The following is a 23,990-nucleotide window of genomic DNA, read 5'->3' on the forward strand; positions in this document are numbered from 1 at the left end:
CCCCTGCGGGCAGCTAGCCCCGCCCCTGGGTGCACAGCATGTGTGCTCCTCTGGGTGCTGGAGCAGCTAGCTCCGCCTCTGCTCAGTGTTCCCATTTCTCAGGATGGACCAATTGCATAAAGGTACCATATTAAATGTCCTGCTAATACCCATTTCATTCATTGCAGTTTCATTGTTTACTCACTGTGTACAAAACAAAGGGAGCAGAGGTCTTCAAACAATGAAATCTTGCAGCTTTTCTTTGTTGCTTTTGGCTTGAAAGCTGTTGTGATGACATTATTGCCAGTGCTGTGCTTATTCTAGCTTCAACAGCTTGCTACCTTTGCAAACAAGCTGCTTTCATATTTCCTGTTCTTCGACTTAATAAATTCATTGCTAGGAGCATAAAGAAGCATTTAGAACAATTAATGATGTGCCGGATATCTGCTTGGATATATTTGCATTGACATGCCCTTTCTCCTGGGATGCCTCTGCTTCTCTGGCTAATTATTGAACTTAATTAGAACAGCTGGTGGGGGGGGCACAAGTAGCAACCAGTCTTTTAAAGTGTGTCAGGCTTACTTAGAGGTAAAGGATTCATTAGCCTCAGTTTAGAGTCGGCAGAGGACATCACCAGTGTTAAGTTTCCCGTGTGGCTCCCATCAGATTTAAATGCACACCATGTGCACTAGATTTTGTTACAACACATATATTAGTATAGCACACCAGCTGTGCACATGACCAACCCATATATAAAACAGAGAGAACACAACCATCAGCAATGCACCTATCTTAATTTAAACATACAAGTTGATATAAGCCATCCAACTGTCCAGATAAGTATCTACACAAAATTGCCATTTAGAAGAATCATGTTCAAGTTTAGCTAGGGCAGTGAAGTCCTCAGACCATTGCACGTTGGCAAGTGTTAATTGTTGGCAGATGTTTATTCTTTCAGGTTTGGAATATAAGTCTCCTAGCAACCATAAGGTATGTCATGTGTAAGCCACCTTCAACATAAGAAGCAGCCCCTAGCCAATGTTTTAAATAATAAACGCTGCATGCAGATGAACTGAGAAAAATGAGAAGTGCACATACTACATATATGGGAAGAGGCAATGCTTTGCTTCTAAGATGGAGGGGAACTGGATTTCTCCAGTTTCTCCATAACCATTGATAATCAGGATGACTGTTAAAGCAGATAACATCAAGTTTGCTTCTCTCCCCACCCTTTATCTGTCTGTGCCCACATGTGAATTGGAAATGTGAGGGTGGGAGGAGACACAAAGAAGCCAAAGCATAGGAAGCTGCCTTAAACAGAGTCAGATCATGGATCCATCTAGTGCAGTGTTATCTACACTGAGCAGCAGTGTTTCAGCAAGGGTAAATTCCCAGCTCTACCTGGAGATATTGACGATTGAACCTAGGGCCTTCTCCATGCATGCAGGATTCTTTCTCCCAAAAAGCCCCAGACCATTTTGTAATTGCATATGTCCACTACTCCTTGTGTTTATGCCTACTGCTCTTTAGGTTTATCAAATTATACATGGTGTGGAGAAAGAACAGGGCTTCTCCTTTTCTCATAACACTAGAACTCGTGGACACCCAGTGAAGCTGAAGGATGGAAGATTCATGACCTACAGAAGGAAGTACTGCTTCACATACCACTTGTTTCACTCGCTCCCACAAGGAGGCAGTGATGGCCATCAACTTGGATGGCTTTAAAAGAGGATTGGACAAATCCATGGAGGAGAAGGCTATCTATGGCTACTAGCCATGATGGACATGTTCTGTCTTTGCAGTTGGAGACAGTGTGCCTCTTAATGCCAGTTGCTGGAAACCACAGAGGGAGAGTGCTCCGGTCTTGCTTGTGGGTTTCCTAGAAGGCAACTGAGTGGCCACTTTGAGAGCAGGATGCCGGACTAGGTGGCCCATTGACTGATCCAGCATGTTTTTTCTGAAATTCTGAAATATTAAAGAATGGAGCTGTGGGGGAGACAGCTCATCAGAACATCAAGCCATTTAGAACTCCAATCTCCGGGGAGATCTTTCAATGGGAAGAACTTCAGACATTCTCCCTTTAGCAAATTTGAAGGAGAGAGGCTGCATGAAACACTTATGTGGGTATGTTGCCCATATCCGCTATAAACTGGGTCTCATTGTTTTCACCATGTAGGTGGATCGGGGAGGGGGGGGACTTCCCCAAAGTTCCTGGCTTGGAAAATGAAAGATGTGTGAAAACCAAAGAATTGTAATGGCAACTATTCCGTAGTTTTATCTGTCTGTCTGGTTTTAATCTGCAATAATAGTCACCCATCTGAAATGCTGAGACCCATTGAGGTAATGGAAAGCTTTGCGTCTGATTTATTATAGCCTGAAATTAATTTAATCACAGTCCAATTCAGATCAGTCTGTGGCAATGAAGATGAACTACTTCTGGCTCAGTAGGCAGTAAGCTGATGTGCACAGTATACCCACTAGGCATGGCACTCTCTGCAAATACACAGGCAAACTGTGAATGCTACAACATAGCTTGTGTAGGGCATGCCTGGTACTTAATTTGTGCAATGGAGGAGGGTTTGAAGTCCAAATCCATCTTGAGGGCATGCCCTGATCTTGAAAGATGGGAATGGATTGTGAGTACCCAGTGTTTTAGGAGAGGCATTCTAAACAATCTGTACATAGTGGTTGGCTAACCTATGGCCCTCTAGATGTTATTCAGCTCCAGATCCCATCAGCCCCAGGCATCATGGCCAATGGTCAGGTATGGTGGGAGTTGTAGCTCCAGTGCTCAGGTTGTGCTTGGGGGTTTCCTAGAGATATCTGGTTTGCTGCTATAGGAACAGGATGCTGGACTGGATGGGCCATTGGCCTGATTCAGCGCGTTCTTCCTATGCTCTTATGTTCGTTTTCATGTAATTTTACAGGACAATTCTGTGCATGTCTGTGCTGAAGTAAGTCCCATTGAGTTCAATGAGATTTACTTCTTGGTGTGTATAGATCTGCAGCATTACAACTAAATCTTATGCACGTCTGTCTAATCTGTACATGCCAATAGGATTGCAATTCATGTTTGGGTTTTTTTTGTTTCCACTAAATCAAAGCTCAACTTTGACTAGTAACAAGACACTCTTTGACCCAAAAACAGAGTGGTTATCACCATGTCAGGAATATAGGTTATCACCATGTCAGAAAATAGACGTAACAAATACAGAATTCCAAAGCATTTATCCCAAGTTACTAATCAAATGCATATTGAGCAAGATGGGTTTTCTGAAACACTATTTAAAGAAACTTTTTTTGCAGAGGCTATTGTTTCCCATCCTGGTGGTTCTGTTGTTCTGACTCACCTTAAATCTGAGCTCTCCAAAGATTAGGTGACACAAGTTACTGTGAAATTATTGCTGTTTCCAGTAGATTAATGAAGAACTTAGTTATCTTCTTGTTACTGTGTAATCGTAACTGATATTTCACATGTAAGGTATAATTAAGCTGTCATGACTGAAGCTACTGAGGAGCACATGGGAGCTTTTTCTGACACCTTGCTTATTATTTGTGTTGCCTCCATTGTTCTTGGCGCCCTGTGACATGGCAGCATAGTCAAGCATCCCCATTGCTCTTATGTAACCATCATCTAAGGAAGGAAAGAGCGCTGGTGGGCACATGGGATCCTGTCTTGCTCCTCCATTAGCAGGCAAACCAAACAGATTTATCCCCTATCCTTAACTGAAAGGGGTGCAGGACTGGGAAACCTCCCTGGATGCCTGTAGATGTCACAAATAAAATTTGGCTTGTGAAATGTAGACTAGAGGCTAAGCCCACTCAAATCAATGTGTTCATATTTATCATTGAAAACATTTTTGCCCTGCTTGTTTAACTGGAGAAAGGTGGAGGGACCCAGTGAGGCTTACAAATATAAGTGGGAGACACTGCTCTCTGGTTTATAATCTAAAGGTCATAATTTAAACATAAAGGGGATTGGGAGGGAAGAGGTGCAAAGCCAACTCAGGGACTAGTTCTTAGTTACAGAGCTCTTGCAAGAACCAGATGGAACAGAACACAGCAGAAGGAGAGAAGGGCCCAAAGGTTGCTAGTCTCTTTTTGCTGAGGGGGAAATCCTGTTGCCACTACCATTTTGCATTGTGCAAGGTGCAGTCCCTCCAAATGTCCCTATTTTTCAGGGGTGTCCCTGATTTAGAGAAGCTGTCCCAGTTTCTGATTTGATCCTGAAATGTCCTGCTTTTCCTTAGGACGTCCATATTTTCATTAGATAAATTTTGGAGGCTGTGGTAGGATGTCCCTATTTTCACTGGAGAAATGTTAGAAGGTATGGAGTTACCCAACCCCCGAGCCATCTGAAGGCAATCCTGTATAGGGAAGGTTTTTAAAAATGTTTAATGTCTTATTATATTATTATATATGTTGGAAGCTGCCCAGAGTGGCTGGGGCAACCCAGTAAGATGGGTGGGGGATAAATAGTAAAATTATCATTATGGAATGGGATGTCCCTATTTCATCAGAAAAAAATGTTGTAGGGTATTAAGGTGCCTGGTCGTTGTCTTCTTCTTCTTTACAAAAAACCAATAGTTTATCCTTGTTTTTCTGAGAATATATGACGTTTTGCAGCAGGCTTTTTGGGAAATGAAGAAATAGCAATGGAGAGAAGGGGTAAAAGTTGCTTTATGCTTGCATGAAGCCTGTTCTGTAAGTGTGTGGTATGAATTAAAACTACAATGAATGACTTTGTTCTCTCGATAGGTGACCTGTCTCCACGATTTCTTCGGTGACGATGATGTGTTTATTGCCTGTGGTCCAGAGAAATTCCGCTATGCACAGGATGACTTTTCTCTGGATGAAAATGGTAATATCAATCACACTGTTGTTGTACTATCTATAAATTTGTGTGTTGTAGGAGGCAGGGGTAAAATCTTTTTATACCTTTATCAGCTTGAAGTTGGATTGCCATAGGGCTTTTTATTTTAGATGTGTGGGCGTGAATGCATGTACCAGTAAATACTACGGGTGTGTGTCACATCTGTGACAAGGTAAACCAAGGTGATTTGGGGAAGACTCATATTTCTGAGTTGGATCATGCAGTTAACAAGGCATTTTGAGGTGTAGCAGGCACTCCCTAAGCTAAGAATGACCCTGGCAGTTGAAAAAAGTGTACAACCAAAACCCACCTGGAATGAAGGATGGTATTCAACCAAATAATTATGGGAGTAGAACTCGTTTTGCTTGCACAGAGGGACTCCCCCCCCCCTTCTCCATAGCATCCTACACAAATCTGCTTCAGAGGGTTGAGGGAAACCGCATAATAGATTTAGTGAGCGTGTGGCTGGAGGAGAAGGGGAGAAGATTCTGTTGCACAAGGATAAATCCTTGCCCTGATGGGATCTTCCCCTTGGTGCTGCTTTGAATACAACCCCAAGCTGACTGGGGAAAAGTCCTAGAGCTCAAGAGGGCTAGGGGTGAATGTGGTGGGAGCTTCATTTTGATGGACAGGTCTAACTTTTAATCACATTTGTTTTCCTGGAGCATTCAAATAACAGTGACAATTTCATTTTGATTTTTGGTAGTGGGTAAAAACAATGGCTGGCAGTCAATGAAGTTTTACTCAGATCAGAGCTACTGAAATTACTTGGCCTAACTTAGTCATGTTCATTAATTTAAGTGGGTCTACTCTGAGTAAAAACCACTGTATGTTTTTTTCCACATGGATCTATGCCTCTCATTCTGCAAATCAATGACAAATTATTCATTATATCCCCAAAAATCTAAGGTTTGGTGGACAGAAACCCACATCCAGAAACCCTATTGGAGCAATAGGGTCATTTTGGTGTGTGACATTTTTCCTACCATGGGGAAGGTGTTCATTCCCCCCCCCCCACACACACTATTATTCCTATTGTACTAATACCCAAAAGGTAAAGTCTTCCTTCGCTGAATAAGAACTGCAGCTACCATTTAAAAATTGGACAGGCTTCCTCTGCTGTCCAATGGAGTGACAATGCCTGCAAATGGCATCCTGTTCCATGAGAAAATGGAAAGTTATAGTTTTTATAAAATAATCAAAATATAAAGGTGCCCTATATGAAAACCATTGAATACATTTGCCTATACTTTGGCAGTCTCAATCCATTCTCGAGGTTCTGCTGTGCCTACAAATGTCATCTACTTCTGAGAAAATAAAAGGCTATAGCCATGTTTAGATTCCCTGTTATAGGGGGGGGCAGGGGACAGAGGACAGGCACATCTTTGTTTTTAACAGACCTAAAAATTTGGTCCTGAATAACAAGTCAACTTGGAGGGATGCTGAATAGCTCTGAGACTAGGCTGCTTCCCAAAGTTTGAAATATATTCAAATATTGTGGTGAGTGCACACCTCTAGAAAGGGCAGCTTGAATTTTATACGCACAAGTGGTTGTTTTGCTGTCTGTGAGTTTTCAATATCCCCTCCCCACCAACACCAAGTCTGTCTGTCCAATGTTAGTTAAAGCTTATGAATTGTCCACTTGGGTGTGGCTTGTATCACTTTTAAACTTCACAGCATATCTGCCTTGTCCACTTTGAAATGCGTGAAGAACTGAGACAAGTGATCTCCTCCAGAGAAATTGTACATGTCTTATCCAAACTGCCTCTCCAAATGTTGCTTTAGCCAAAATCCATTGACAGCCTAAGAATCGGCAACCTCACCTCTTCCTTGAGAAATATTGCTAAAGCTCCTCTGCTCCTCTTAAAAATCCTGTTTGATTAAAGGTGAGGCCCAACATTGACTCTGAATTGTACTTTCGGAAAGGTTGTGACGGTAGCATTTGAGACGGGAAATTCTGACAGCCCAATTTTCTGTCTTATTTGTGCCATGGCTCACTCTGTGCTGGCCTCAAGCCACTGTTAGGAGGCAGACTTGATGCCTGAATTTCAAGTAAGAGGATAAAATAACCTCCTTTCAGAATATACTACTAACTGGGATGTACTTGCCTATGTAACTACGCACCAAATTTCAAATTCTCTTGTGGGGAAATGTGCTGCTACCATCGTTGATGAAACCCTAGTGTCTTCATAAATGCATAGATATCTGGAAATGCAGTCTATGAATGTAGATGTCTGGGTTTCCCACTGATTGAGCAGTTTACGCATGTTAGCATCTAATGGGCAATGACAGATTTGCCACAAGGCAGAATAGGTGGTCTCATTAATGGTGCCAACATTATACACTTCACAGGAGCGGCAGGATCTGCCAGGAAATGTCATCTCATTATAGCCATATGGATGCATTTTGTATAAGATACTTAATCACTCCCATTAATTTTTTAAAATGTTGATTTGTCAAGTGCTTCAAATGCAGGATGCAGCACCCCAAGAACTCCCTCCCTCCCTCTCTTTCTTTTTTGTAAACCAACGCTCTGTTGAATGCAATCTCTTAAACTCAGTAGAAGGCCCTATATGGCTCCTTATCCATCTTCCAAATTGAAAAGCAAATAACGCTATGTAGAACAAGCAAATCTATGCAAGTTTAGCTTAAGTTGCATAATTAATACTGCTTGCAGCATTCAGCAAACTTGGCTGAGAGATGAATGGCAAAGGATTTCATCTGTCACCCCCCCCCCCTTTTCCTGACATAGATCTTCAATCACCCCTTCTTCCCTGGCATGGATGGGGGGCACTATTTTGTGGTTCACCTCAGGTACCGGCCCTGATTGCATTGAGCCCTTCAGTGGGCAGATCCAATGTTGCTGGCTTCTCAGCCCTCAGTTAATTATCAGCCAGCTAGGAACCTGAGCAGGAAATGTGCAAGCCACCAGGACCATAACAGGGCCCAAGGGTCTCAAGTCATAATGCATGCTTATTATGCATGCTCCAAAATGCATCCCAAGAAAACTGACTCTCCTCTTCCTCACTGCCTCCCAGTCTAAAGTCTTTGCTAGTTTACCCATCATTTCCACTTGACTGAGATGGTTTTTTGGTGGGTGGCAGCCCTTGGTTTTCCTCCCACCCCTACACACACAAAAGTCTCAGTCATCGTTTATGGAATCAGAAAGTCTTCGTGAAACTTACACGTTGGCTTGGACCCAAGAGTCTTATGTATATTTTAGCAGTTCTCACAGCTCCAGGGAAGCTCTCTCTCTGTCTCTCTCAAGACAATTTGGAAAAGAAATCCTGACAGGGCAACTTGACAGGAAGCCCAGCCTGAGGTGTCTGAACCCAAAGAAGACTGGGCATTCTGCCAACCAGCGGAACATTTTGCTTGCAGGTGCTCAGAGCTCCCACATCTCTTTTCAGGTTCTTGGGAGATGCAAAAACTAGAAGCTGTTTATTGTGCATTATGTGTTGCTAGTGAGAGCCCCATTAAAATTCCAGTGTATTAGCTTTTATTATTAATTAATTAGATATATATCTTTCCCTTCCTTACAAAAGAGCCCAGGGCAGCAAACAGACAAGCCATAAAACAGTTAAAACATCTAAAAAACAATTCCAATGCAGCTGCAGACTGGGAAAGATCTCTGCTTAAAAGGCTTGCTGAAAGAGAAAGGTCTTCTGTGGGTACCCAAAAGATGACAGAGGTGCTGCCTGTCTGATACCCAAGGGAAGAGAATTATGAATGGTAGATGCTGTCACACTAAAGGCCTGATTCCTATATTGTACTATACGGACCTCCTGATGAGGTGGCATCTACAAGAGGCCCTCATCTGCAGACTTCAATGACTGATTGAGTATATAAGATGTGAGATTATCTTACAGATATCCTGATCCCATGCTATAGAGGGCTTTATACACCAGAAGCAGACCTTGTTTTCAGCCTGGTAGGTAACTGGCAGCAGTATACATGAGAACATGACTGTTAGAAACCACATCATCTTTGGCACATGCACGCCCTCACACACCACACCATACCAGCTCTGCAATCTGACTTGTGTGGAACAAAAGGGCTTCAGACTCCCAGGCATCTTCTCTTCTATCACCACAGCAGAGAGACCAAACAGTTGAAAGTCTCTGCAGCCTCTGGTTTGGCTGTTCTAAGTCATGCTGCCCCCTCCCAAGGCAATGTGGACTGTATTCAAGGCACCTGCAGCAACAAAATGCATCTCTCTCTAGACCTGGCATTAAAAAAGAAAAGTCAGTAATAACAGATTCAACAACTAACAATTCGCTTTCCTGACACCTAAAAAACTCTGTCTAATGATAGGGTCAGATGTGGTAGCAAAAGCCAGAGCAGGATACCTTGCAGCTGCACCCAGAATTACAGCAGTGAATGAATAACTTCCTTAAACCAAACCCTGCCATCTTCAGGGGCAGACGTATGGCACAGGGAGAGGTAGCTGCAGCCTTGAGGTGCTGCTGCAGATGTGAGCTTCAGTCCATGTGTTATCAATAGAAAAGAGAAGCACCAGGCACCATCTACTCATGTGTAAAAGCATCGAGACTGTGTCCTCTTAGACCTTTGCCAGCCACACACACATTGTTCACAGTAGATTAAAAGCTTAAATGAATAGAGAGAGTCAGGGATAAGAATGGAGGAAGAATTTGTTTTAAATGGGTTTATACCCAGAATTTGGTGGTTCTGACTGATCAAGCTTTGCCCACATGTTACGGCCTCTTGCATCAAGCTTCTTGTTGCATGTTTATGAAAAAGCCCAACTAATTATATGCAAAGTTACACAAGCAAAAGCTATGCATATGAAAAGAGTCAAGCCCCACACAGAACTATATTTCTGCAGTATAATTTTATAAGAATGAATACATGAGTATTTTTATACATTGTTGTCTGTATCTGTTCATGTGCTGGTTACTTTGGAAATATATTAATATAATATGCATATAATAATGTGAGCATTGTTTGTATTCTTTTAGCAGAAAGAGTAAAAATCAAGGAGCAGGATGAGTATTAGGGGGAGAAAACCCACATCTGTATGGATAGGCTCAACATCAAGATTTCAAGAAAATTTCAATCCTTATCTCAGTCCAAGCTTTCCTTTTCAGTTGCTTGCTTAGTTGTTTGTTTAGGGTTCCCCCCTTCAAATAAATTCCTAAGGCTGCTAAGCCCCCACCAGAAATACAATTAAAATATACAAGACTCTACATGTTTTTAATTAGTAAGGTTGGGCACTTGAACCCCTAGTGCCTAACATTTATTGTTAGTGTATCATATATAATTAATATTCATGCCATTCCATCCAATTTTGGTACATAAATGCAAATCAGGCATTTAGAAACATAAAGACTTTAGAAACTAAAGGACATCTTTTCATCTTCCCATTCTTCAAAATGAGTAAGGTCTTTGGGGTGAGGAGAAGATGCTCTGTGTTACAAAATGATACTTCCATTTTGGATGGATTGGGTGGATAGGCAGATGAATAGATAGATAAATTCTGTTTTGAGAGGTTCAGTAGTGATGGCTAACTGGTGTTGGTCCCCAGCATTCTGAAGTACATATTGGAGTTCTGCGAGAATTGGGTTGCCCCAGTGTTGCCCGGGTGTTTGATAGGGCCCATCTGCACTATACATTTAAGACAGTATCATTCCACATTAAGCAGTCACTGCTTCCTTCCAAAGTATCTGGGAATTGGGGCTGTGTGAGTGGGATAAGGGTCTCCTAATGACTTTCAGCATAATGAACAAACTACAGTTCGCTGGACCCTTTGGGAAAACAATGACTGTCTAAAGTGATAGGATTGTGCTTTTGATGTATAGTGCAGATAGGGCTACAATATGCATCCAAGCTCCTATACAGGCAGTAGAGTCTCTGAATTGGACCATGCCCTTGCCATCCTCCTTTCTCAGGCTTTATTTCACAGCTCAGCAGCTAGAGTTGATATGTCTGTGGTGCCTGATGTCCTGCAGATGCATGTCTCTTACTGTGATGGCTTTTGTCATGATGACATGAGTAATTCTGCTTGCCTGACTGGAGGATAGCTGACAATGTGAGGGACATCGGCTGCTGCCTGATGTGATGTCCTGATGCTTGACAAGGCAAAGTATTCTCTATCTCATATTTCTCTCCTGCATTCACCTCCCTGCTTCTGTGCCTCTGAGCGCCTTTGAAAAAAGGTTATTCCATCTCTTTTAAATCTATTCATCTTGGCAGTGTCTTAGGGCTCCCCAGCAAGCCTGACTCTTGGAGACTGTTATAATCTTGCTTTCTGCCTCTCCAACCCCCATGCCTAGCTCTGATGGTGCAGTTCTGCATATATTGGCATTTTCCATGGTGACATTACATTATAATGCCATCTCAGAAGACGCCATATCGTTGTCGTCCCTCCACACTAATTGTAAGGAAACTTGGGGAATTTTATTGCCAACCTCTGTTCTGACTGTGTGTGTGTGTGTGTGTGTGTGTGTATCTTCTCTATTTTTCAGTTAAAAAAAATACATGTAACAAACAGTCTCCATATACCCTCACCACCCAAGGAACATTCCATGCATATACAAAGTAAATGAAGACTGTATCAAGCAGCTTATTATTAATTATAGTAGTTAAGGATCTTCTACTCTTCATCTTAACACACTGCCCCAGAGTGAACCATTGGTAGCTGGTGGGCGGGAGGAACAACATTATCCTTTCCAGTGTAGTGAATAAGCATGTGCCATATAGTTTCAAAATTGTCTTTGGTCTTTGTGTCCCACCAGAGCTAAGTTAGTTGCTGTTTTCCAGTACTGTTAGGAGTGCCATATGTCTGGGTTTTCCTGGAGACATGTGGGAATCGGACTGACATAATGGCGTCCGGGCGGATTTTTTGCAGAATCGGCAAAATGTCCAGGAAAACGCTAACGTATGGCAAGTAGGACAATTTATTTTTTTAAAAAATGATTTTAAAATCCAAAAAAGCCCCCAAACAGCCTCAACCAATGTAATGTTTCTCAAAATAACAGCAGCATATGATCCAAATGACTGCAGCAGCTTTCTTTTCTGGAGAAAGCATCAGCATCAGCAGCATCCCTTCCTCCAGCACACAGATGCAGCTTTGGCCAGAGGAGTAGTGGATGCTCTCCCTCGTCATCCCTCCAGTGCCTGCTAAGGAGAGGTTTCCAAGCGGGCCTCGCAGCCAGCAGTGAAGGCTGGGAGGACCCTGCAGGAGGGCCAGGGCCACCTTTCCAGCAGCCACTGCCTCCCCTCGCAGCTCTAGGGTGCAAATCACCGGTGCCCCACCACCAACAACATAGAAGTCCTTGCATATTGCTATAGAGAGGTGTGTGTTTTAGCGGGGAGCAGTAACCCCCTCCACTAACAACCAACATAATGCTTAATAATAATAATAATAATAATAATAATAATAATAATAATAATTGTATGCCACCCATCTGACTGGGTTGCCCCAGCCACTCTGGGCGGCTCCCAACAGAGTATTAAAAACACGGTAAAACATCAAACATTAAGAACTTCCCTAAATAGGGCTGCCTTCTAAAAGTCAAATACAGTGGTACTTCGGGTTACGAACTTAATTCGTTCCAGAGGTCTGTTCTTAACCCGAAACCATTCTTAACCTGAGGCGGGCTTTCACTAATGGGGCCTCCTGCTACTGCCAGCGTGCAATTTCCGTTCTCATCCTGGGGCAAAGTTCACAACCTGAGGTACTACTTGCAGGTTAGTGGAGTTTGTAACCCGAAGTGTTTGTAACCCAAAGCGTTTGTAACCCGCCCGAGGTACCACTGTACAGTAGTTGTTTATTTCCTTGACATCTGATGAGAGGGCATTCCACAAGGCGGGTGCTACTATTGAGAATGCCCTCTGCCTGGTTCCCCACAACCTCACTTCTCGCAGTGAGGGAACTGCCAGAAGACCCTCGGAGCTGGACCTCAATGTCCTGGCTGAACAACATTGGTGGAGACAGATGTGTAGTGTCATCTGTGAATTGTTTTAAAACTATTTTCTCTCATTTTAGGTAAATCTGACTTAAAAGGTCCCCCCCCCCCATTTTTGCCATACTGTGTTATCAATTTCACAATATAGATCTGATTCACAAATAGATTTTTATGAAATTAGATCCCCTGTCATTACATCGCAGGTAATCTTTTAGATATTGGATAGCAACTTTTTTGATTCTATGTATAATTTAAAGTCAGTTGTTCAATAGTATTTAAGGGTCTGGTGGCTTGAGATAATACTGCTGGGTTAGCAAGGAAATGTATAATTTGATGTATGGACAGCAAACTGATTTCAAGGTCACCAAATTGTATCATTTTCTGTACCTCCCTTATAGAGGTCTCTTTTTGTGTGTAGTCCCTTTTGGTTCCAGCCTTTGAAATGTATTTCTCTAAAACTGTTACAAAACAAATAATTGTACACATTACTGGGGCCAAATTTTTGGATCTTGAGGTTCAAACTTGTAGGTCTGCTAAAGAAAAGGGACTCAGTATATTGTTGAGGACAATAGACTGGTAAGTTAAATAGGGTAAGGTCTCAGCTCTATTTTTATTAAAACAGATTATTTTTTCATTATTACATGTGCAGGATCATGACCATAATAAATTTGGGGTCCCAAGTCTTCCCACATGTGTTGATTTATTTAAATTGGATTCTGCCATCTTGGTTTTTTGCTTTGCTGTTTAAAGTTAATTTGAGTTAAATTGTGTTTGTTCGTTTTTTAATAATAATTATGGATTTGATCAGGGCATCAAAATTCTTTTTCTTGCAGAAATATTCTGTAGGATTCTTCTTTTTTTATATAAAGTGCATTGGAAGGGAGTTAGCAGAAAACACACCCTCCACAAGAGAAAGAAAGAAAAAATCCCAGCTACCTCAAACAGCAGCAACAAACATCATCATTTTATTTTGGCATTATTATTCATCATTCCATTTTGGCGAGTGTCCCAGGGGGGCGGGGGGGGGGCATGACACCTGGGGTGGACCACACCCACTGCACCCCCCCTTCCTCTGCCAATGCCCACAGGCTTACATTCTAATAAACAAACAAATAAATAAAAATACATCACACAAGGGAAAAGGGGCAAGGAGGGAAGAGAATAAAAGCAAAAACCCCTCAAGCCCCCTTGTTTAGACAGGTGTTCCTATCTCTCCCACTGAGGCAGCCTGACAAAATGGCTGCCCTCAGATGACAGTGGAGGGAGAGAAGGCCTAACGGAGCTGGCCTGTTGCAGCTCTGCTTCTCAGCTCTCCCAGTGGCTGCCCTTGATTGGCAGTCTCCTTTACCCATAAAATAAATAAATGGAGATCCCACCCTCACATATACACACTGACTCACCCACCCACCCCTTGAGCCTTAAATTAGTTATGCAATTTCTATTCTCCCAATCAATCAATGCTATTATGAACATCTACTGGTTTTCTTAAGGGAAGAAATTACGGCCTTGTGATCTATAGCCCCACTTGCAGTTTTAATTATTTCCTTCATTGCTATAGTGAGGCCTCTACTCTCAAAGCAGTAGTTACATTCTGCCACTCCTCACTAAGTTCCTTTTAAAAATTGCTGTAAAAGCTCAACTGTTGGAGCTAATTCCTTCTCAGGCGTGGTTTGATTTTCATGCTATTGCAGGCCACTCTCCATTCACTGCTGGCCTGAAATTTTTAGATTAGCTGATCACAATGGGAAATAGGACATTTTTCTCTTTCTCATCTCCAAGGCTCTGAAGCATTGTTTTCTTATGCTAAATCTGCAATAGCACACTGAGGGCTGATTAAGGTTGAAAAGTATTTTAATTTGGTGGTGTGAGTGGGATTAGATAATCTAAACCACCATTTTATGTGATGATATCATCACACACACCCCTTGGGTGTATAAGATTACTTTGTTCCCAGCTCTGACCTTTCGATCCGAATTGTGGGTTTGCTGCAGAATCTGTAGGTTAAATATCTGCATAGTTATATGCAATATGTTGTTTGGGATTAGATAGTGCCAGAAATGATCTCATAGTAATTAGACCAGGTTTTCCAGGAGTAAGTGTTAGAACAAAGGGAAAACTGCTTGGGCCCTAGCAAGTATGAGAGAAGTGGGAAACCACTTGATCCCATGCTTTCTAAGACAAGTGGAAGTATGGTCAAGCCATTAGACAAGGCTTGCTAAGAGGTGGGGGAGGCATGGCTCCACCATCACCAGGATGGATATACTTCCTTTCCTGCAAGGAAGTCTGGATGTGTCAGAGGGCTGGAAGTTCCTGTTAAACCTGTAGCTGCTGTCCATAAACCAAGTAAGCACTGGTCAAGAAGAATCAACTCCAGAACTCTCCAGGAGTCCAGGGACATGGAAGAGAGTAGAAACAAGAGATTGGGGAAAGAAGAGGAGAATTCAGGTTGATTTACCGTAATTGACATTGGCTCTCGGTTTCAGGCAGAAATCTTTCCTACCTGAGGATTCCAGGGACCTTTCAAATGCAGATCATGTGCACTACTGCTGAGCTATATAGGCCTCCCTCGGTGTTTAATTGTAATGCCATGCTTAAAAACAACAACAGCATACTACCATCTCTCTAGGTCAGGCTTGCTCAAACTCTGCCCTCCAGATGTTTCTGGCCTACAACTCCCATGATCCCTAGCTAGCAGGACCAGTGGTCAGTGATGATGAGAATTGTAGTCTCAAAACATCTGGAGGGCCGAGTTTGAGGAAGCCTGTTCTAGGTGCTGCAGATATGTAAGACACTTAAAGGATCAATGCAATCACTTACTTTGGTTTTGTGTGTTGTTTATCAGAGTGCCGGGTAATGAAAAGCAACCCTCCAACTACTCCAGGCAGCAAGTCCTCCCCAACACCTCAGAAGAGCTCTGCAAAGAGTCCAGCTCCTGTGCGCCGGAGCAAATCCCCAGCTGATTCAGGTAACCATCAGGATGGTGAGTGACACTTCTTTTCCCAGCAGATAAATGTTGGCTCCACCTGGATCTGGGTGATAAGTTAGCATCAGGGTCATTGATTCATACATTTCTCACTCATCTGTCACACAGGGCTGGCAACAGGAGCTTTGTGTCTTTAGGCATCTGCCAAGGTCCATAACCTGGCAGAGATTCTCTAGAGAACTGGCCCTGCCTACCTGTTGTTGTTGCTCCTCCTCCTCGCCACAGTCACTTGGCTGTCTTTTGCCCAATCCTGACACTTCATCGCCAACTCAGAGTAGGAATGCATGTTTCTCATTTTTCCAAGTTTACTCAGGAACGCTTGTTGAAAGCTCATTGAAAATTTGAGCACACTTTATCAACTGAATCATCTTTTTCTGTTTACTTGTTGACATTCTTCAAAGAACTCTACTAGGTTTAAACAAAAAAAATTCCTTCCAGTAGCACCTTAAAGACCAACTAAGTTAGTTCTTGGTATGAGCTTTCGTGTGCATGCACACTACCAAGAACTAACTTAGTTGGTCTTTAAGGTGCTACTGGAAGGAATTTTTTTTGTTTTGACTATGGCAGACCAACACGGCTACCCATCTGTAACCTCTACTAGGTTTGTGAGACAGGATACTTAACAGAAAGAAAATAAAATATAATAAAAATCCAGCAAAACAGTAACATGCAAAAATAAAAAGATGCGGAAATTTGAGAGTAAAGCCTATTACTAAAAATATATAAATTCAAACTCAGATCTATGAATGGCCCATTTCTTGACTAACAATGCTTACAAATAAAATCAAGTCTTCATTAGCCAGAACATCCATTATGACTTGCCCAACATGTTTCACCCTATGGACGTCTTTAGTGGCTCATATACACTAAAAAAAATGTATCTTTTTAAAATAAAGAGTTCCACAAATTCATCAGGGCAGTTGATTAGCCCTAAGATCATAGATCACTTCAGTGCCCTACAATTTAACCTACACATAAACACAGAATCTAAGACCATAAGAAGACCCTGGCTGCTGATTCAGGCCAAAGATCCAACTAGTCCAGCATCCTTTTCTCACAGTGGCCAACCAGTCGCCTCTGTAGGAAGTCCACAGGCAGGATCTGAGTGCAAAGAGTGCTCTCTCCCCACTTACAATTCTCAGCAACTGGTTTTAGAGGCATGCTGCTGCTTCTGACCGTGGAAGGAGAACATAGCCATTGTTGCTTGAAGGCACTGACAGTCTTATCCGCCATGAATCCGCCTAATCCGTTTTTAAGCCATCCACTACCTCTTGTGGTAGTGAATGCCCTGTGGGAAAGACAACTTTTTTTCTGTCTTGAATCTGCCCCCTCAAGGCCCTAGCATTCTGTTAGTTCGTATGAAACAGCAATGTTTGGTTTGGGGGTTTGCTTTTTTCTTTTCTTTTTTACGTGAATGACAAATAGGCTAAGTAAGTTTTGATTTGTAACAAATTGGAAGAGACACATGAGAAGAGAAAAAATGGTGCTGAATAAGGACACCATGAATAAAACATTACCTGGCCTGATTTTTGTGTGATGCTTATCTATTTTATTTGGTTGAAACAGCATATTCCTGAAACTTTTCATCTGTGACATGCCTTGACAACTTATTCCTCACCCTTACATGTTACAGTCATTTGGTCTTTTGTTTGACCCAGACGTGTTTTCCAAAACCTAACGAAAAAAGAATATTAGGCTGGAAATAAGATCAGCTTGATGAGTGCAAAACATCTGAATCTTTGCATATCTTTCCTGGTTTTTGGTTGTATAAGAAACAGAGTGTCTAGGTGAATTTATTCGTTCAATGTTTCTGCCACCCCCATGATAATCTATACCAGCACTAGTGATACTTGCTATATTCATGCCACTGACTGAAATTTTAAGACTGGTGATGACATTCGACATATTATTCATAGAGAAGTCACAGCTGTTTCTTCACCTGCAGTAGAAAAAAGCCCCTCAGCTTCTATCCAGTTTTTCAGCTTGTATGATAGTTTTGCATTGTACATGGATGCTGTCAGTTATTATTATTATTATTATTATTATTATTACTACCACCACCACCATCAACCTTTCAGCATTTGCATGCTGCCTTTTCAGGGCTAGCCCTCCAATGGCAGTTCACAGCCTACTAAAAAAAAATGCATCACAAAACAGCAACAAAAAAATGCTAGGGTAGTCAGTAATGCATTGCTAAATTTATATTGTACAACACTTAGATATTAAGTGATTTATAAATCTTTTTAAATAAAACAGAGGGGAAGAAGGATTTGCATTGAATTTGCACAGGTTCATTTATACGAAGATGCAAACGTAAAATGTAAAGATATAATTGAATATAATATGTACGGATGTAAAGAGGCAATCCATTTCACCACAGTGGGGGCAGAGTGTGACCTGGTGGCTTGTGCGGCTGATTAGTCTGCTGTCCAGTTGCTTACTGTGGATGGGCAACTTCAAGGCCCCTCCCCTCTTCTTTCCCTTCTTTCTTTTTAATCCAGGCTTGAACCTGGCAGCCCTTCCAATAGAGGGCTGCCCTCTTTAAAGTAAGCCACTTGACCACAGTATATCAATCCACAATCTCTACTGTAACAATAAATCAACAAAGACCCCAATAGACTGAAACAAGTGTTACCTGCAACATCATGTTATAGCATGGATTGCTGCAGAGCTACTACATATCCCTTTCCTGGATACTCCATTTCATTAATCTGGCCCCTCCCCTCTTATGCTTTTAGTGGGCTCCAACCCCTTTTAAAAGTACACGCGGACCTAACGTAAGAAGCAATTACTTGACCCAAAGCATTCACAAGTGATCAGCTGCACTGTGGATTTTGAGAAACAGAGAAATGTTCTGTTTTTAATAGAAAAGCTTGGAGTCTTTAAAATGAGATTTCTAAGTTTGCTTTCAAGCAGTGTTACTTATTCCCACTTCCAAGTTTTATTTGAACCATAATGACCTATTCATTCTGCTATTATTTCATGCATCAGTCCGAAATCATACCCAGATATGACCAAAGCTTGCTTCTTAGCCAGCCCTGCAAAAAACAAACGTAGCATCTTTCAGTTAGATGTATTTTTCATCCCAATATATATCAGTACTAAAAGATTTTACAGAGAAGTTTAAATGTATGATTTATTGGTGGCAGAGTGTTGCATCCTACTAGGATGTAATCAGATCAGACCCTTTAAAATGAATGGTCCTATGTTGGTCATGTCTATTAATTTCAATGGGTCTATCAAAAACATTTTTTTTTAAATGCCCGTGCAGATTTTCATTACAGCAAATAACAAACCAATCAAGAATTGTAACTATACCATGACAAAAGGAGATTTCTTTCAAGGCTCAACCTAGATCAGGTGTTCTCAAAGGTGTTGTAAGAGGCACCCCCAAATAAAAAAAGAGAGAGAGCAAAGACTCCCCAAGTGTAACCAAAATGACACCATTAGGAAAATTAATCATTTTCTATAATGAAGTTCAATACAAAGGAAGGCCTCAAACGCCCTACTTTTAATAAAGCTAATGCATCTAATTAGACGTAGGGGAGGCAAAAAGACCCTAGAACTACTTTCAAAAACAGTGGAATCATTTTGCAACCAAGACGAAACCAAAATATAAACTGAATTCTATTCTCCTTTCAATAAAATATGTAAATTGTCCCAAATACTACAAATAATACACTTTCTTATTTGATCCATATTCAAACACTTCTGTAAAATACTGCTACATACATACACTTTCATCTCCAAGAGGTGAGAGATTTTACTGGTCTGCATACCACAGGTTTGGTTTCCTCATTTTCTGGGAAAGCCCATGTCATTGTATAAAATCCTCATCGGCTTTCCAGAAAGGACAGTCAGGGAGATTGTGGAGTTCAGGGAATGAGGGCAAATATAAAGAAAACACACACACACACATCTTCAAGCACCTCATAGCATGTCCAAAGCAGGAATAAATAATTCCTATTTCGTGGTGGGCAGAGAATTTTACAAAAATTAGGGGTGTTTTTTTTTAGCTCAGCACTAGTTTGTACTAATTGGTCTTTGCCAGTTGACTTTCCAACCTCAGCTTCCTAGCTATATCAAACCTTCGTTGTGTGATGTGGAGAGGATTCCATGTTGCTTTAAGGCCAATTAACATTCCCATGCCCTTTGCAAGTACCAGGGGGAAGATCCATAGGACATTGATTTTAAATTAAAACATGACCTTCTCATGCTAGTGTCTAGCAGGCTGAGCCTGAATGGGGAAGGCACGATCTTCTAGCCAATGAGAATCTGGCTGGGCACTTCTCATTCATTGCTTCCCTAAAGGCCTGCAGAGAAAGGGATGCATTTTCACAAGACTGCAAGCTCTAGCAAAACACCCACAGAATGCCAGCCTGGCTTGATCTTTTGAATGTTTACCAAGAATCCTTATTACAAGTGGATCTATTGTGGTCTAGATAGTCTGCAAAGGAGACTTCTAGATTATTACTTAATGCTCTGGTCTGTATATAATGTAGCAAATGTTGCATTGTTTTCCTGCCCTCATCCCATATTTGCCTCCCCGCCCCCCATTTTATGTTCTCTACAACAAGTCTATGAGGCAGGTTAACATGAGCGTTTTTGACCCAAGATCAGCAGGTGAGCTTCTTATTGCAAATATAACAGACAGAAAGGAAAGAAAGAATGAAAGATCCACTCACATTAACAATAAGAATAATCCACCAATCCTAATTTAAGCATATGTATTAATATAGGCAGTCCATACATATACATTGCTGTTATAGCACATGTGATAGAAAGAAGAGTTTCTTCGTAGACTTAAGCCTACTTCTCTCAGAGCTGGTAAACCTGTATTTATAGTTTAGGAAGCAAAGATGAGAACATGTTGGGGAGTTTTCCTTGAACCAGTACATTCAGAGCACATAGCACCTCACTCCAAAAAAAAATAGGAACTATTGTTTGTTAAGGATGATGGGAGCTTTAGCTCTTATGAGTTCCCCGGATTCTTTGGGTGAAGCCATGCACTTTGAATGTGTGATGTGGATGTGACTCAAGTCAGACCTTTGGTCCACCCAGCTCAATATTGTATCTACACTGACTGGCAAGAGCAGTTTAGGGTTTCAGGTAACAGTTTTTCCTAACTCAACATAGGTATATCAAGGATTGAAACTGAGGCCTTCTGTGTGTAAAGCACATGTAGCTCATGATTGAATACTTCTCTGTACAAATGCATATACAATGGTACCTCGGGTTAAATATGCTTCAGGTTACAGACTTTGCTAACCCAGAAATAGTACCTCGGGTTAAAAACTTTGCTTCGGGATGGGAACAGAAATCGTGCTCCGGCAGCAGGAGGCCCCATTAGCTAAAGTGGTGCTTCAGGTTAAGAATAGTTTCAGGTTAAGAACGGACCTCCGGAACGAATTAAGTACTTAACCAGAGGGACCACTGTATAAATAAATCCATGCACATAGAAAACTAGCTAGGGCAGAATGCTTTGCCTGACACCGAGCGTTCAGTATGGAGGGATTTTTAAAAATATATTTATTTTTTGGTACAGTCGTACCCTGGTTGTCAAACACCCTGGAACTCAGACGTTTTGGCTCCCGAACGCGGCAAACCCGGAAGTGATTGTTCTGGTTTGTGAATGTTCTTTTGGAACCCGAACATCTGATGGGGCTTCTGTGGCTTCTGATTGGCTGTAGGAGCTTCCTGTAGCCAATCAGAAGCCACAATTTGGTTTTCGAATGTTTTGGAAGTCAAACAGACTTCCAGAACAGATTCCATTCAACTTCCAAGGTATGACTGTATACAGGACTATTGATTTGTATGTGCTGCTGAGTTGCCACCTAAAGAGGTACCACTAGGATACAGGTTTACCATCTTACTGAGGACAAGATATGTTGGCAAGAATTGGGGACAAAGAGAAATAATTGCTGTTCAACTCCAGGTGGGACAAAATACATCGATGTGTTCACAAAGTTATAGATAGGTAAAAAGGGGAGGGAAAACTGCTAAGGTTATCTGCTAATGACATATAAAGATTTTCTATGGAAGATCTACTGGCCTGGATTTTTTACCCTTTTGTGGAAAAATACCTTTTTGTGACTTTGCAAAAGGGCATTGTGCTGATGAAAGTTAAAGAAGTGTTAAAGTGCAAATTTAAAGTGCACAATTTTCAGCTCAAATCTTATCTTTCTTTGGAAGGAAAGGAAGGATTTAAATTCAATAAATAAAAATAATTCAATCAAAACTGTTTCAAACTCAGCACTTCCTATCCTTCTTGCAGCACCTAAGTCATGTTTTCAAAAACACGACCTGTTACTTGCAAAGCAAAAGATGTGTAGACAGACAGACAGATACCTCAACTGTGAGGTTGGAAAAGAAACTTCATCTGAACCAGCAAATCATGATTTAAAAGTTTTATTTTGGAATTATGCTTCATAAACTGGAACGTTTCAATGGGAAACTGAATAGGCATTAAAATATATATATTGTCTTTGTTCATTGCTGATTTCTCCTTTGCTTTGTACAGCCAATGGAACATCAAGCAGCCAACTGTCCACACCCAAATCGAAGCAGTCTCCAATCTCCACACCCACCAGCCCAGGGAGCCTCCGTAAGCACAAGGTATTACGTTTCTTATACCTTACTAAACCTCCTACATGATTATTACCTGCCTGCACCACTGAAAGAGTTTGGGAGGGCGGGAGGAGTACCTGGACTGCTCCACTGGAAATAGCCAGATGGTGGTAAGGCAGTCACTGGTTCAGCTGCAGTCTAGTAACTATAAAGGATCTCTATGCTTGATTCTGCATGGGGATGACATTTTGGTTGGTGGTGCAATCAACTGTTAGGGCTCACCCACTCTTCTGTGCTGGTTTCCCCCAGGGAAATCTGATCTTCAGCGCTGAATTGGGTTTTCTGCAGATTGATGTTTGCTCCAATTTAGCACTCAAGAGTGAGTTCTCTGGGGGAAAGCAGCAAGGCAAAGGCAAAACCACTTGAAGCCATGCCTAGAAAGCACAGGACAAGAGGGAAACAGCTCAGACTTGGTTTTTCTAGGCATGAGGAAAGTGGAAGTGGATGAGCCTTCATACAGAATTCCTATTGCGCCATGCTGTGCAGGCACAGGCCCACTCTTTAAACCTCAGTGTCCAAGTGTGGGTTTTTTGTCCAGACTCTGTGTTTTACCATTGAATTGGAGCAAATGGCAATGCATAGAAAACCCAATTGCAGTTTGCTTCGATTCGGTGGCAAAACATGGATTCTCTCAGGGAAAGTGCTGGGACAAAAAACCAAAACAAAACTGTTTGGACATGGAGCTTTGAAGCCTGGGGCTGTGCCTAGAAATGCAACACAAAAGGAAGTCTGAATGAGTCATTAGTCTCAGCTGTCCATCTACATTTTAGCAAGAATAGTGTATTGACCTTCCAGGATTGTTGTAAAATGTAAGGCTTACTGAAATCCTTTGAAAACAAACATACAGTGTGTGTGTGTGTGTGTGTGTGTGTGTGTGTGTGTGTGTGTGTGTGTGTGTATGTATGCATACACATACATGTGTTTGTGCATGATATCTAATGTTTTCAAATATCTATACAGACAGAGATACTTATAAAAATGATTGTCATTCTGGAAAGTACATTCTTTCATCTTCATTTATATGTACAGCAGATATAGTCATCTGTTGTATTTCTTGGGTGAGCAGGAAATAAGGCACATTGTATCATGAAAGCTGAAATGAATGGAAAGTGTTGATTGATTAAGAATGGAGATTTTGTATATTGTGATCATAGTCACTTTCTACTCCAGACAATGGCCTAAGAATACCCTCATCATTGTTGTGGCATTCCGCCCCCCAAGCCCCCAAACCATGGAAATTGCTGCCAGTTATACATTACTGCAAATGATTTCCATTGATTTGGGATGAGCAAACATCCCACCTCAGGAAATCTCCTTCATAAATTATCCAGATTAATAAACTTGATCAATTTCCAAACATCCTCTCCAGACCTCTGGACCTATTTAGATTATTCTAAATAGCTAATCTGGATACGTTTCGTATTTGACCAGAAGTGAAATGGATCCATGAGGGTAGACTCCCTAAATATAGGCTTTAAATACAGGTTTGTTGCAATTTCCTGACTTCTCTTTCTCTGACTCGTTAACACTCTATTTCTCCACATGAATGCTTGCAAGGACCGAAAAAGTATTTTGCAAACCAGCCCTTAATAAGGACAGT

The 23,990-nt window shown here is 41.5% G+C and overlaps 1 protein-coding gene across 4 annotated transcripts in view; it reads left to right on the plus strand.

Moving 5' to 3' along the window:
• Positions 1 to 23,990, plus strand: part of DCX (doublecortin) — a 118,801-nt gene that overhangs the window by 77,062 nt on the left and 17,749 nt on the right. Inside the window, exons 4-6 of one of the 4 annotated variants that reach the window (XM_028714875.2) lie at positions 4,738 to 4,840; positions 15,623 to 15,745; positions 22,284 to 22,381. In XM_028714875.2, the coding sequence (XP_028570708.1) occupies positions 4,738 to 4,840; positions 15,623 to 15,745; positions 22,284 to 22,381 (324 nt within the window). Of the gene's footprint in view, positions 1 to 4,737; positions 4,841 to 15,622; positions 15,761 to 22,283; positions 22,382 to 23,990 lie in introns of all 4 variants that reach the window. The other 3 variants (XM_028714872.2, XM_028714874.2, XM_028714876.2) reach the window with 3 other exon arrangements.

This window comes from Podarcis muralis, chromosome Z (assembly GCF_964188315.1).
Source record: "Podarcis muralis chromosome Z, rPodMur119.hap1.1, whole genome shotgun sequence".
In the NCBI taxonomy this organism is placed as follows: Eukaryota; Metazoa; Chordata; class Lepidosauria; order Squamata; family Lacertidae; genus Podarcis; species Podarcis muralis.